A 14,838-nucleotide genomic window follows, 5' to 3' on the forward strand; every position below is an offset into this window, starting at 1 on the left:
GTCATGGCATAAGTAGTCGAGCTCATGGAGGGTGGTACAGATAGTAGGCTATCTAAGGGACCAAGGAAGGACAGAGGATCTACTTTTTTCTCCTGTACTGCGTTGTATTCTTTTGATCGGACAGTCTGTTAGGTTTACTCTTGCTGACTTCAACCACTTTCCAAGGCTGCTGACACTTTGTTTGTTAAAAAGACATGAATATTTCTGTATGAAAGACAATATTTTCTTGGTTTCTACTTGTTTGCAGCTATATGCCTCTTAGTTGAATGGGTTAGCGGGCAAGAATACGATATTAAGAAAATTGACTACTTGTGTTTTAGACTATAAAAATATATTAGATGTTGCTAAATTATAGAGTAGAAAAGGTATAGCCTTTACTATGTACTTAAATCCATTTGACTCTTATTCACTCTTGTGCTGTTTTCAATATGTGATTCTTCTTGCTTAACTAAATATCTTTTGTATATGAAAGGGTAGGCATTTATTTTGTAAATGGAGATCACCATTGGCTCCATGGGATCCTCCTTGTAGCAGATCTTCAAACTTTGTAGTGCATCAATAGATTGTTCGAGGTTTGAAAAGAAAGAGTAATAATGACAAAATTGGCACGGCATGGAACACTTGTAGGAAGATTATCGATACTCTGCGTCGTCAAGTCGATACACCCCAACTGGCGTATCTTCTTATAATTAAATCTTGCCTTGATGTTTCATGAGATCGTGCTGTTCTTAAATCATGCCTTAAAAGATACTGAGGCTTTGACAACAAGAATTATTGAGGGTTGTGAAGCTGCTCCCCTGGAGCACCTTCAGAGCCTCATTCGACATTCCATTAAAAGATTTAAAGACTGCAAAAAACAAACAGCCAATCTAATAAAGTCATTTGTCTTTACCGCTTTGAAGAAGTACAATGCAGTTTTGACCCTGACTAACTTGATTCCAGAAAGTGACCAAGAGCCGACCAATTTATTTCAACAAGCTGACCAAACAGGCTTTAAAGATTTGACCAATTGAGTCCGAAAATATGACCAATTAGATTCAAATATCTGACCAATTTTTTAGGTAAAGTGATCAATTAAGAGTGGAGGTACTGTGCTATCCTTTCCTGCTCACAAAACAACATGCAATAATATGTCTCGATATGCACCATCGCTTACAAATACCAGAAACAGTCCAAGGTCCTCTATCGTTCCTTCTCAACAACTTATCAAATAGAATACCATGTTCATCTCACTCCGCCTCTCCATGGTTTATTCGATGGCCGGTCATCTGTGAACTTGACTACCTGTTCCATGATAAAGACCAGCCGTCACCGCCATTCCAACCAGGGCAAAGATTCCTCGATTGGCTACCCTCTTCCCCTAACTAGTAACATTCACTTGTTTTCTTCGCTCTTCCTCCTATATCTTTTTTACCCTTGATCCCCAAAGGGGTTTTTAGCTTCTATTGAGCTTTTTATTGATCTGCCCCGGGCGAAAACGATGCAATATTAGACATCATTCGCTCAAAGTGGTCATTAATTTTTTATAGATAAAAATCAAAATTTAAAGGCAAGAACTCATAAAAAAAAGGAATTAAAAGTGATTGTTTCAAACACAGTTTATTTGAGCTACAAGAAAAAGAAATAAACTTTTTTTATAAATGTATTTCATGAGTTGAAGGATAAATCGTATTCTGATCAAGCATATCCTCTTCTGTCTCTGGAGCTAATGTTAAAAATTCACCTTGCCCCAGTTGTTTCTTTGACCACAATAAATCAGCTACACTTGGTGAATTATCAACAAATGAATAGAGCATATTCTCTGCATCGTCATGAGTTGAAGATGATTTCTCCTTTTTCTGTCCTTCTTGCTGAATTAGTCTGTTACATGTCAAGTCTAAAAAGATGGTCTGATTTTTGGAGTTATTTAAAGCCATTTTAGTGGAAAAAGAAAGAAAGATAAGAAAATAAAATAATTTGTAATTTATTATTAGTATTTTCTTGATAAAGAAAAAGAAGGAGGGAGAAAGCGAGAGAGAGAGAGTCATATGTTACTATTATCGAATATCCTATCGGTAAATTAATTCTTCATTGCTTCTATTCAATCACTCATTGGCAGGAGATTTATAAATCTCTCTCTCTTTAATTTTTTTTTTTTATTTTTTATTTTTTTGAAACCGTGAGATAACTTGTGCCAGGTTTGAATTTGAGCCAAAAGGCAGAGGAGAAAAAGAGCTTCAGCCTATGATGTGTCAGTTAACATTCTTTGACTTTATAATTTCAAAAACAACAAGAGAATATCAAGGAAAAAATAAAATATAAATCTCCATCATTTTGTTCTCTTGCTCTTCTTTAAACATTAACTTTTTCTATCTTAAATGACACATTTTTCTTTAAGTGCAATTGTTCTTGCTACTCTATGTGCATCTACTTTAGCTGCCGGTATATTTATATAAAAGAAATCAGAACTTTTAAAGTAAAAATCAAACAAGAAATCTCATTCGTTTTTTTTTTCCAGTGGATCCTAGCTGTAGCAAGAGTGTTAAAGTATTGAACCAGATCGATTTAGATTCAATTAAACACTGCAAAGCATTTGAAGGCTCAATCACCATCGAAAAAATGGGAGCCGCACAAATGCTTCGCATGGAAGGTGTTGAAACATTAAAGGGAGATTTGATTCTGTCCGGAAACCCAGAGCTTGGTGGTTTCAGTGCTCCTAATCTCAAATTGGTGGATGGTCAAATCAAGATTGAAAATCAAACGATCTTGAGCAAAGCCGAGTTCCCTCAATTGACTCAGGTGAACAGCATGACACTTTCTGTCCTGCCTGCACTTGAAATCATTCAATTCCCTGCTGGTTTGACCAAGGTCGACAACATGAAGATCGAGGACACGCGTGCACCCAAGATTGATGGATTCAAGCCAGAGATGATCGGTACTTTTACTTTAAACAACAACAACTACATGAGATCTTTTGATTTCTCTTCTGTTAAAGAAGCAAATGAAATCTATGTTCACGGAAATAATCATGGAATGTCATTTGATGTAACACATACACATTTGTACAAAATCAACCACTAACACTGTGTTGTATTTAGGCACCCAATCTAACAGCTCTTAATAAGGCCATCTTTTTCAACTTGGCCCAAATCCAAGTTCCTTCTTTGACAGCCGTTCGATCTGATCTCTCTTTCCATGAAAACGAATTTTCTTCACTTAACATGGATGCCCTTCAGTCGATCGGAGGTACGTTCACGATGGCTAACAACAACAAGCTCACCGGAACCTCCTTCAAGAAATTAAACTTGATTGTCGGCGCTCTTTCGATCGGTAACAACACTCAATTGACAACAATCGAAGGTTTTCCTAGCTTGGCAGAGATTCATGGCACCTGTGACTTGGCTGGTAATTTTGATGACTATAAACTTCCTGCTCTTAAAGATGTTCGTGGTGGAATGCGTATTCAGTCAACCTCGTCCAAGCTTGCCTGTCATGAATTGGAGCGTAAATTGAAGGGAGAGGGTATTGTAAAGGGTACGACTTGGAGCTGTTCTGCTAATATGCAGCAAGAAGAGATGGTGCCTACTGTAGGCCAAACTCCTCCTACTGTAGACGGTAATAACAGCGGAAAGATCATTTTTGATAAAGGTTCATCTCCTCCTACAAAGAATGGGAATGGTAGTGGCTCCACTCAAGGCAGAGAGAAAGAAAATATAAGTCTTACTAATGATGCTCCTACTTCTTTTGGTTCTGCATCTCTCGGTCTTGCTATCACAGCTTATTTAGTCTCTATACTCTTTTAAAAACACAGGGTTCATAACCAAATCGAAATGATTTGTAATAAAAATATATACGCATATACTCGAACTGATTCTGACTAAGGATCAATTTCTTAATATATAGATTCTTTCCTCTCCCCCCCCCCCCCTTTTTTTTTTTTTTTTTTTTTTTTTTTTTTTTTTTTTCCTATGCTATAGATCACAACCAGGTAGCGTGACTCGCTCACCAGTTATGCGTCAGAGCAGATACAAAATGACCAAGATTACTTTAAGCTTTCTATCTCCCTTAACATCTCATTCACCTCCCTTTTTTCGTATAAATTTGGTTTTCATTTCTCATTCATTTCTTTCTTTTTTTTCTTTATTCTCTTTTCTTTATAAATTGCAATGGACCAATTAGACACTTTATCTAGAAGTTACACAGATAGTTTTATTGCTGATAACAGCTCTATGGTTTCTAGACATTCAACTCATGAATCTTTTATTGAAGCAAGAAGAAAAAGCCATCATTCATCCATCTGCTATGATTCAATTGAAGCAGAAGCTCAACAGGGAGATAATCAAATCACGCCTTTACCCAAGCTACAAATGTTTATTATTGCAATCATCTTATTTAGTGAACCACTGACTTCAACTATTTTATTTCCCTTTATTTATTTCATGGTAAAAGAAAGTATCAATCAATTCTATAAACTTATCACATCTCGATTAGCTTAAAGACTTTCATGTGTCAGAGGATGAAAAAGAAATCGGTAAATTTGCTGGTTGGATAAGTAAGTTTACATAATTGTTTTTGTTTATATTAATAACACGCGTCAATAGCTTCTATTTTCTTTATTGCGCAGTTTTGTACAGCGATTATGTGGGGTAAAATATCAGATCGATACGGTCGTCGACCTGTCTTGCTTTGTGGGTTGATTGGTAATGCTCTATCAACTTGTCTATTTGGTCTTAGTAAAAGTCTGGCCTGGGCTGTGGGAGCACGCGCACTTTGTGGAATTATGAATGGTAATGCAGGAGTTGCACGAAGTATGGTGAGTGAAATAACGGATCATACCAATAAAGCCAAAGCATTTTCTTTATTTGGATTTTGCTGGGGAGCAGGAATGATTGGTAAGTTTATAAATGGTTTTTTTTTGTTTTATTTTAACTTTGAGTCTATTTTCTATTGTAATTATTTTAGCTGGTAAGTACAATTAAAACTTTATTTTTTCATTGTATTAAATATGTCATGATTAGGTCCAGCACTAGGTAAATCTATAATGAATCAACTTTTCTTTATTAACAAAGCATAAAGGTGGCTATCTGAATCACCCTGCAACGCATTTCCCTTCATTATTTAGTGCCAATCAGTTTTTAAAGGATTATCCCTACTTCTTACCATGTTTTGTATCCGCATTAGGTTCCACCATCGGATTCATTCTTGGTTACATCTATTTGAAGGAATCTAACCCAATCGTCTTGCAAAAAAGAGCAAATGGTGAATATGCTTCGTTGTTAAAGGCCAACCATACAACCGAACAACATGAATCACCTGGAATAAGTCAAATCTCCAAGACATCACTTCTTGTAGTCGTTGTTTATTCGTAAGTTAACTCAAAGTACTACATAACCAGTTGCTTTACTAATTTACTATTTGTTAGACTATTTTCATTTTATGCAATGATATTTGATGAAGTCTTGCCACTTTACTTTACTGCGCCCAAGTATGCAGGGGGCTTAGGCTTAACTTCCACTGAATTTGCAGAAATGCTTTCTTTGATGGGAATAACTCAGTTGGGCTTTCAGTTCTTACTCTATCCTGCTCTCACCAAACGTTTCTCTATCTTGGGTCTCTTTCAATTTTCGTTATTTCTCTTTTTGCCAATCTGCTTTATTTTTCCTTCTTTAAGTTCCTATAAAGAATGGATAGCTCAACATATTCAAAATCAGTCTACAGGAGCACTGATGTTTAAGTGTGGCTACCTTTTTATATTATTATTTAGATACCTTGGTAACTGTCTTGCATTTACTAGCTTGGGTATTATGGTAAAATATCGTATAAAAAACACATGCCTTTTATTAATAATTTGTTATTTTAGGTGAGTATATCAGCTACACCAGAAATTCTTGGCACTGTGAATGGGTAATAAAAATAAACCTAAGTATAATAATAGTACTAACCATTTAATACAAGATTTTGTGTATCATGTCTTTCCTTAGTGAGAGCAATTGGTAAGAGAAAGATAAAAGGAAAATTGAACCAACAAATTTTATTTTATTTTAGCTCCAACGTTTGGTGGTACTATTTGGTCTTATTCATTAAAGGATGGACGTATGTTTCCATTCGATTATCATTTAATTTATTATATTATGGTTATCATGACTTTGGTTAATTTAATACAAAGCTATTTTATACCAAAGAGCTTGTCTTTGAGTAACAAATAGAATTCACGTGATTATAAAATATAAAATAAAAAATGAATTTTTAATCGCGTATTTTTTTTTATCCCTTTTTTTTTTAACTTTTTAAGTAAGCAACAAAAAACTGCTTTACTTGTCTTTTTGATTAATCAGTTAATTTCTTTTATAGTTCTTTAAATAATGTCTTCCGATTCACCTCGTTTGTTTAACACAAAATATAATGCAACTGCAGGTAAATGGAGAATTTAAAAAACTGAATCGTTTAACAAAAAATCTTTTTTTTTTTCTATAGGCCGTAATTCACATGCCAGACAACGAATGTTATCCAACAAGATTTCTGCGCCATTGCCAATCAATTTACCAAGTTTGAGGAGTGAGACTGGCACAGAAAGTCCACCTGCTGTTGTCCCAACCACTGTCGCTCATAACTGGGGTTCGCCCAACCCAGCTGTAAGCCCTGAGACCTCACAGCCTGATGTTGTTGTTTCTCGTGCTTGGGCCGTGCCTTCTTCCAATACAGATGCTGTTTCTGATCAGCTGGATTTTCCGACAGCAGCTGAGGCTGTCAAAAACAGTAAGCTTTTTTTTATGCGTTCGGACATTTTTTCTAACTCCCTCTTTCTCTTTTATGATAGCAGAAGAAAAGCATACTGTAAGTATTTTATCATTCGGTTCAAGCAAGCCTATTTTACTGATTTGCTCTTTAGGAAAATTTAAAGCCTCCTAGGGATTCAGGCCGTCTTTCTTGGGATGAGGTAAAATGGATAAATAACTCTTTGTCTCTTATTCACATTTTTGTCATAGATGGTTAATGATGACACAGAAGAATTCTCAGTGGACGTAATCGAATTTGAAGATGGAGCTAGGTTTCCTTTATACGACGTGAGCCCTTCAGACCGTTTTACAGAGGATTATGACCGCAGCTATCCTCCCCAAATGAAGCCGACACCTCGTGAAGAAGAAACTAAACCTACTCCTTATCCATTCGACAGAGGATCATCCTGGGGGCGCAACCGTCGCCAATCCAACCACGATCGAAAGCCTTTTTCTGTGCTTCAAAAGAGTGAACAAGCCTCTGCTGTTGCTGAACGTGCTCAAAAGCGTCGTGAAGAACAAGAAGCTTCATTTGAAGCTGCACGTGAACGAGCAAGACAGAAAGCTGATACGTTGGGCGCTGCTATGGGAGAGAAGCGTGAAGAGATCAAGACGAGAACAGTAGCTGAGGACGAAGAAGCTTGGTCAACATACGTGGAGGACTTGAAGAAGTCTAAGGTGCTATCCAAAACACCTGTTTCTGGCGTCTCGACTTGGACAGATTATGCTACCCGATTGCACCAATCCACCTTGAATGAACGAAACGAAAAGATGACCTCTGCTCCCGCTGCTGAAATTGCTTCTACCGCTGATCCTGTTATCATTAAACAGACCGAGTCTGCCCATCCTCATTCACCTGCCAGCCAAAGCTCACCCTCTACTTGGGACGCATTCGTTCAGGAAGAGATGACAAAGGAGACAATCCGTTCTGGTCGAGCCTCCCCTGCTTGGGATACTTTTGTATCTGACGAGCTTCAAAAATCAGGTTCTTCTCAAGAATCTTCTTCCTCCTTTGGTGGTCGCCGTAGATCTGCTGCTTCTACTGTCAACACTCACCGTCGCTTTGATGACCAATGGGCCAACCATTCTCCTCGCCGTGCCTCTTCTCCACACTTGTTGAACAAAAGTGATCAGTGGCCACACTTGGCCTCTCGTGGTCAACGTCGTCCTTCTGGTGGTGAGGCCGAGATTGGTAACAAGAGGACTTCTCGCCCTTACCGACCCAGTCAACAGACTCTTCAACGCGAAGACTATAAACCATTCACCAAGATGAACCAAGACAGATCATTTGCTTCTCATGATTCCAGTCTTATCGAAGGAAAAAGATCAACACATCCACCTCGCTCTTTTGTTTACGGAAGGAAGAAGAAATTGAACAACGATTTCGCTGAGAACGATTGGTCTGAAGGCAAGAAGGATTATCATGGGGAACTTATTGAAGGCGAAGGACCAGTACATGCCTCAAAAGAACTTGTTGAAGATGATCGATCTGTATCTGCCTTTGGTTATAAAATGAGAGAATCTAAAGGACCTATCGCTATTATGAAGAAGCCTGAAGAGAGAAAGTCTGATTCACAAGCTGTTGACCGTCGTAAATCGACAGAGATCTTGTGGTGGAGTGAGCAACACCAACCGACTGGCAATTCCATGTTCCGTACTGAACGCGGTAATGTTCCCAGATGGCTTACTGCCCGAGGTAAAAATCCTTTCTGGACTTTTGCTGATCCTGTATTGCCTTTCCAATCTGACTATCCTATACCCAATGAATACAATCGATCCATGGGCAGAGGAAAAGGAAAACCTGCTGAAGCATATGCTCAAAATAAGATGCCATTGGTTACATCTATTTTACAACATGAGAGATCACAAAAGCGATTGGACACAATGACAAATGATATGACTGAGGATGCGGTAGAAACAACACAGACTTTAACTGACAATGATGCGCCTGCATACAAGACAAAAATACTGGATATGTTCAAGAATTACCAATCGCCAATTTTTCCACAAGCTATTCAAAAGAAGATTGGTGAGAAGCCTAGCAATTTGAGCTTCATGTTGGATAAAGAATCAAGTGGCAGCGTTGATAGTAATGTAAGTGTCATCGCCTCTGAAAAAAAATTTTTTTTTGTTTATTTTACATTTTTCCGTTTCTATTTCTCGTTTTTTTATTTTGTTTTTTTAAATTTCTTTAGGCCAAACATTGCTACAAAAACTGTACGGATTGGAGGAATATCTCTAAAGGAAATGAGCATATTCCTCTCATGGTGTATACGTTCCCAGAAGCAGTGGAAACGAAATGTGTTGGTGTATACCTCATGCCTGCAAAATTGCTTCCACAATATCAATCACAGGCCCTATCTTCTGCCATTCCTTTACCACGACAAATGATGGTGTAAATAAAAATTCATTGCTTTAAAAAAACTATTTATTTCAAAAACAACTTTTTTTAATTGGAGCCATAGAAACGAACTGTACGATCCAAACTTGAGGTGACTAAGCCTTGAGCAAGAGGAGACCAATGTAAACCTGTAACGTCTGCCGTATTATCAGAGAAAGTAGCGATAGAAGATCCATCTTTAGCCTTAAAGACACGAACATCATTACCGCCTACAGCAAGATATTGTCCATAATCATCAAATGCAAGCGATTGAACCTTGTATCCATCATCTAATGTAAATGTCTTTGTGTTGCTCAATTTACGAAGATCCCATATTTTAACTAAGTTATCTTCTGAAGCTGTAGCAACGATATAACTAAAGATTGAGTAGTGAGTATTATGATTATAGTGCAACATTTTATTGTGAGTAGCTTACCCATTTTCTGAGAATGCGAGCGCGTTGATTTTACCGGTATGTTCACCAAAGTTAGCAGCAATCTTTTGAGATTTGACATCCCAGATTTGAACAACAGAATCATTTGTACCAGTAGCAAGAAGGTTACCATCGGGATGGAATGAGATACTAGTGTAACCAGATTGGTTTTCACTATCAACAGTTTCCATAATAGATTGTGCGGTTTCAAAGTCATAAAATATCCATTTACTATCTCCACCAGCACTAACAAAATAATCTTTAGAAGGGTGAACTGAGATTCCAGTCACTTCTCCCTTGTGTGCATTAATATTATGACCGAGTTTATAAGCTATAAAACTGTATTAATATCCTCTCTAACAAATCAAACGCCCTTTCATTACCCTTCTTTTCGTCAGGGATCCAAAGACGAACATGTTTATCTGCACTTGCACTAAGGAATACATCGTTTTCTTCTTGTTGACCTCTAAATTTGACAGCTGTCACCTTCTTTGTATGACCAGCGAGGTTGGCAATCACTTTATCTTCACTTTTATTGTATACTTGAACGTGTTTATCATTTCCACCAGTTAAAATAAGGTTTCCAGTTGAATTGACATCGAGTGTTGTAATACCGGCCGAACGAGCTGAGTGAAGTGAAGGAATGCTAGACGTTTGAGTGTATTCTTGGACTTTTTCAACAGAAGCAAATTCAGTTGGTGGCTTCTTCTTTCCACGACGCATTTCTGAAAGTCTGAAAAGTTCTTTCGAGTTAGATGATATAAAAATCATACACTTTTTTTTTTCTACCTTGCACTGGTTGTGTTCATCTTTTCAATTACTTCTTCAGGTAAACTGGGCTGATCAACGTCCATGGATTCTTGTTCTTGACTAGGTTGAGCAGTTGTTGTTGTACCCAAATGAGCTTGTATATTAGCAAGCGCCCTATACAACAAGATCAGTTTCTATCCTTTTTCATTTTTCACATTTATATTTTACTCTCTTGCAGCATCACGCTCTTTCTTCAAACGAGCAATAACTCTTGTTGCAGCATCGTTTTGATACAAGGCGTGAGATAATTCTTGGCGAACTTGTTGGTATTGCTGCTTCAAAGTAAACGATTCGAGCATCACACTGTCCCATTCATTTTGAAGTGATGATAAAAGAGAAGGAACAGAGGATAATTTAGGGGGACGAGGTTTGACAGTTTCAGGTGCTTTAAAAAAAAAAAAAAAAAAAAATGAACAAATATGAATTTACTTTGATTTGATTTTTTACTTGTCTTGATTTCAATCAAATTATCAACTGTGATTTCTTCATTAGTAATAGGATCTCTGCCATGTTCAGAAATGTATTTCTCAATCAATCTTTTTTCGAAAATGTTTCCAGATGAAGTGGAAACAACAGATTGTTCAGGTGCTTCTCCAGAAACTAGTATTGAATAGATTAGAGAAAAATTAATAATTACTAAGAAAAAGTCTTACTAGCACAAAACATTCTATTATTAAGGAATCAAGTAAATAAAAAATGTTTTTTAATGCTTTCAATTTTTTAAAAAAAACGCGTCAAAGCGGAGAAACCCAAGGTTGGTGATGTAAAAAAAAAATAGCCAATTAGAAATATTTACTATTAGGGAAATTTGCTTCATGTCTAAGCAACACCTTTCCCTCTTTCTTTCTTAGTATATGCGTTCTCAATTTTTTCTTTATTGCTTTTTCTATCCTAATTCCACTGACATCATATGTATGTATTAGTTAAGCTATGCATATTTGCTTTTCTTTTATACAAGGGGTGTATGTACATGTTTTATTAAAATAATCTAAGGTTTGCTCATATCAGGTTTTGATGCTGAAGCAGAATCCGGAAGTTCAAGGACAGCCCTTAATTGGGGATCAGGTGCTTCCTTTCGATTCTTCTCCTCTTCACCTACGTAAATGGAGATACCAGCAGAAGCCATTAAGACAGCAATAGTAACCGCTTGAGCATACATACGAGACTGAACTATTTTTTGTTGGGTAGTAAGATACCTATTCGAGAAGCTGTAGCCAAGAGCAGCAGTCATGGAAGCAGCCCAAGAGAGGCCGATAAAGGACCAACGATTTTCGTTCAAGTAGCGCAGTGATCGGTCAAAGGTAGACAGGTTTGCATCATCCGTTTCTTTCTTTCGATGCATCATTCTTTGAAGTACTGTTTCATCCGCATAACCCAGTGCTCTATTTTCATAATGGGTGACAGCAGAGTCTGAGGCAAATAAGAATCCAGCAGTTGTACCTTTTATCCGAAAGAAATTATTATTGCTTGATCACATATGTTCTATCTCTTTTATCTTACTAGAAGCAGCCATGATAGACTGAAGAGGTCGGCTTAATGATCTAAACTCCGGAGACCGACGCATAGTAAAAACAGTAGCGGCTACACCTAACCCAAGGCCAACAACCGCTCCTTTTAAACCATTTGAATAATAAATACTCTGTCTGGTCTTTTCTTGTTCGGGTGTTAAGACAATGGATGACATTGCTTAAGTTATAACGAAAAAAGAAAGAAAAGTGAAATCCGAGGTTTTTATGCGCGTTTAGTAAAAAAAAAAAATTTACATCACAATTTCTACTTTCTGCTGCATGAAACAAAAAAAGTCCAAAGATTGACATAGACTACACGTCATTTTGTACAGTTATTTCAGAAAGTGAAGTCGTGTCTTCAGAATTTGATGTCATGCAAAAAATGTTTCTGTCCAATAATGAAGTCACTTGGTCCAGCAATAAAGTCGTGACCAGATATCATGGACTACGTTTATTTTTACTTTATAAAAGGGGAGCAATTGTTTGTTGCCCTTATCACTTTCTTTTTCCTGATTACAGTTTATTTTACAGACATTTGAAATGAGTATGCAATTTCTTGACGAAGATAGACAGAGACATGCTGTTGATGAGCACGGAGTTGAGCCGATGGATCTTGTTGTTGACAAGGAGCTATTCGCTATCGAAATAAGTTCTCGTACTCAATTCCTAATGAATAAATCTCTGGAAAGATATTCTAATCTTATAATACATCCAGTTTCAGACGAGAGGTATAGTGATGTTGATATGGAGTTATGCAATAAGCGACGCTATACATTTTATTCTGATAATGAGAAAACGAGATTTTTTCATCTATTTTTTTTAGCAAATGCTTAAGTGCTTCTGCTGCCACGAGACAATTAGGTATTCATATTCATACGGCTCAGATATGGGTCAAACGTTATTATGAAGATCCTGAGAGCATTTCCGAAAAAAAAGAAAAAATCAGGACGTCGTCGTATTTTTGGAGAGAGGCATAAGCAATTTCTCTTCAATTACATTGATGAAAATACTTCTGCTGTCTTAATTGAAGTGGTGAAAAGTTTATTACAAAACTTTGTAAACCTTAATGTTTCTCGTAGTGCTATTTATAACTTCATGACAATGCAGTGTAATCTATCCATTAAACAAGCACAATTCCAACCTGTAGAAAGAAACAGCGAGGAAAAAATTCAGCAAAGGTATGATTGGGTCCAAAAGTGGCAGCAAACTGACTTGGACTTTATAACAAATTGTGTCTTTCTTAATGAATCAGCCTTTCATGTTAACTTGAAATGAGGTATGGTCTGGTCAAAGAAGAGAACTCCTGCAATAGTTACAGTGCCTATGACCAAAGCGAAAACAACATCTATTTTAGGTGCAATATCTGCCACCGATTTAATTAATGTTAGTTTGCGGGTTCCAAAGCGTATCAAAAAAAAAAAATAAAGCTCGGGAATGAGACTGTTGGTTATAGCATAGAAACAGTGACAGGACATTATCTGAGCTTCTTAAAATCCACTCTTGATGAAATAGACAAGTATCCAGAAATGAAGGGACATTATCTTGTCATGGATAATGTTCCTATCCATAGCTCAAATGGCATTGGCAAGTATATTCATTCTCGTGGATACCGATATGTATATCTTCCTCTGTATCCTCCTGAATTGAATCCAACTGAGCAGTTCTGGTCGGTCGTCAAGAGCAAATTTAAGCGAAATAAATTTCTGGAAAAAGAATCGTTAATGACTAGAATAAGTGAAGCATGCGATAGTTTATTTTTAAGCAATTTCAAGGGATTTTTTACTCATTCTGCCAAATGCTTTATTAAGTGTCTTAACAAGGAAAAGTTATAACAAAAAGTATTAGCGACGAGCCAAAAAAAAAAAAAAAAAAAAAAACTAGTGATGATCAGCAGCCGACGGTCAAGAAAGCTGACAAAGTGCTATTTGTAACGTTTTTCCTCCCATTTAAAAATCAATCCATTCTTAAGCATAAAGAATTGCAAAGTAAAAAAAAATCACAGTTTACAACAAACATCAATGTCAGAAGGAGATTTTGGAACAAATGTTTGCATGCATCGTAAAAATGAAAGTGGACAAAAAAGAACAAGAGAATTGATAGTTTTTTTTATTTCTGAATCCAAACATGAAAATACAAGGGCAAAGACCGGATTACTCATTATTTTGAGTTAATTGGCTTAGCTATGATAACGTTTCAGGAGGCAAGATCGCTTGCGATTCTGAGACGATGAGAAAATGCCATTGTAGGCTGCCGTGGTGACTGTTGGTCGATGTCGTGTGGGCACTGGTGGATCAATAGATGGAATACATACACGATTGAATATGTCAAGCACAAGCAATGCCTGAGGCATATCCATGATGAATTTCGTCAAATCATCCAAACAATCAGGTAACTTGATTTTAGTCAGCTCGCGCATGACATAAAGTCCCGTTGCTGGTAGAACGATGACATAAAAGGTGATGGTTCGTCCAATTACTTGGAGACCTAAGAAACCTTCCATATTCTGCAAATCAAGTGCATCCTTGCATAATATGGCAATTCGATATAGATCTTGGCAAATCAAAAAGTTATTGGCACCTTGGGCGGCTGACTTTGCTTCACCATATCCATAGGTCATTTTCCATTTCATTCCGTGCAGACTGGATATGGTGAGATCAGGGTGAATCATCGAAAACCCTTCATGTTTTCGAGCTTCCAAGGTTGTTTCGTTTGTCCAACGCAAGAATATATCTTGGTCAGGATCGTCAAACAATCCACATAAAAATGGGTTAACATAACGTGTACTGATCTCGTATTCGTTTGTATCCTCTGAGATTGACACACGGGGCAACTTGCGCACCATTTCAATTATGGCCATTTTAAATTTGTTTTCGTTTGGGAGAAGATCCAATTGCGAAAGACTTACGATCGCGTTTTCTCGACTGGTTGTTCCAATAGTGATGTCTTCAATAA

At 37.0% G+C, this 14,838-nt stretch overlaps 8 protein-coding genes across 8 annotated transcripts; 4 read left to right on the forward strand and 4 right to left on the reverse strand.

The window, feature by feature from the left end:
* Positions 1-1,634: 1,634 nt before the first annotated feature.
* RO3G_15469 (uncharacterized protein) lies at positions 1,635-1,916 on the reverse strand (the record flags this gene model as incomplete). Its single annotated transcript, XM_067670053.1, has 1 exon — positions 1,635-1,916. One exon carries the CDS (start codon positions 1,914-1,916, stop codon positions 1,635-1,637), a length of 282 nt encoding a protein of 93 aa, XP_067526154.1.
* Positions 1,917-2,357: 441 nt separating this feature from the next.
* On the forward strand, positions 2,358-3,782 carry RO3G_15470 (uncharacterized protein; the record flags this gene model as incomplete). The annotated part of the gene is made up of 3 exons (XM_067670054.1): positions 2,358-2,421; positions 2,498-3,024; positions 3,078-3,782. The coding sequence occupies 3 exons, from the start codon at positions 2,358-2,360 to the stop codon at positions 3,780-3,782; spliced, it is 1,296 nt and encodes a 431-aa protein (XP_067526155.1).
* A 363-nt stretch (positions 3,783-4,145) lies between these two features.
* On the forward strand, positions 4,146-5,976 carry RO3G_15471 (uncharacterized protein; the record flags this gene model as incomplete). The annotated part of the gene is made up of 7 exons (XM_067670055.1): positions 4,146-4,421; positions 4,471-4,531; positions 4,581-4,871; positions 5,056-5,344; positions 5,402-5,786; positions 5,840-5,883; positions 5,961-5,976. The coding sequence occupies 7 exons, from the start codon at positions 4,146-4,148 to the stop codon at positions 5,974-5,976; spliced, it is 1,362 nt and encodes a 453-aa protein (XP_067526156.1).
* A 365-nt stretch (positions 5,977-6,341) lies between these two features.
* RO3G_15472 (uncharacterized protein) lies at positions 6,342-9,154 on the forward strand (the record flags this gene model as incomplete). The annotated part of the gene is made up of 5 exons (XM_067670056.1): positions 6,342-6,393; positions 6,454-6,735; positions 6,897-6,916; positions 6,966-8,849; positions 8,951-9,154. The coding sequence occupies 5 exons, from the start codon at positions 6,342-6,344 to the stop codon at positions 9,152-9,154; spliced, it is 2,442 nt and encodes an 813-aa protein (XP_067526157.1).
* A 327-nt stretch (positions 9,155-9,481) lies between these two features.
* RO3G_15473 (uncharacterized protein) lies at positions 9,482-11,044 on the reverse strand (the record flags this gene model as incomplete). Its single annotated transcript, XM_067670057.1, has 7 exons — positions 9,482-9,494; positions 9,572-9,899; positions 9,952-10,301; positions 10,358-10,492; positions 10,547-10,763; positions 10,826-10,978; positions 11,032-11,044. The coding sequence occupies 7 exons, from the start codon at positions 11,042-11,044 to the stop codon at positions 9,482-9,484; spliced, it is 1,209 nt and encodes a 402-aa protein (XP_067526158.1).
* Positions 11,045-11,366: 322 nt separating this feature from the next.
* Positions 11,367-11,891, reverse strand: RO3G_15474 (uncharacterized protein; the record flags this gene model as incomplete). The annotated part of the gene is made up of 2 exons (XM_067670058.1): positions 11,367-11,818; positions 11,879-11,891. 2 exons carry the CDS (start codon positions 11,889-11,891, stop codon positions 11,367-11,369), a joined length of 465 nt encoding a protein of 154 aa, XP_067526159.1.
* A 535-nt stretch (positions 11,892-12,426) lies between these two features.
* RO3G_15475 (uncharacterized protein) lies at positions 12,427-13,161 on the forward strand (the record flags this gene model as incomplete). Its single annotated transcript, XM_067670059.1, has 3 exons — positions 12,427-12,614; positions 12,710-12,747; positions 12,833-13,161. 3 exons carry the CDS (start codon positions 12,427-12,429, stop codon positions 13,159-13,161), a joined length of 555 nt encoding a protein of 184 aa, XP_067526160.1.
* An 875-nt stretch (positions 13,162-14,036) lies between these two features.
* On the reverse strand, positions 14,037-14,743 carry RO3G_15476 (uncharacterized protein; the record flags this gene model as incomplete). The annotated part of the gene is made up of 2 exons (XM_067670060.1): positions 14,037-14,066; positions 14,198-14,743. The coding sequence occupies 2 exons, from the start codon at positions 14,741-14,743 to the stop codon at positions 14,037-14,039; spliced, it is 576 nt and encodes a 191-aa protein (XP_067526161.1).
* Positions 14,744-14,838: the final 95 nt, after the last annotated feature.

The sequence above is a fragment of the Rhizopus delemar genome, genomic scaffold (genome assembly GCF_000149305.1).
Source record: "Rhizopus delemar RA 99-880 supercont3.16 genomic scaffold, whole genome shotgun sequence".
Taxonomy (NCBI): domain Eukaryota; kingdom Fungi; phylum Mucoromycota; class Mucoromycetes; order Mucorales; family Rhizopodaceae; genus Rhizopus; species Rhizopus delemar.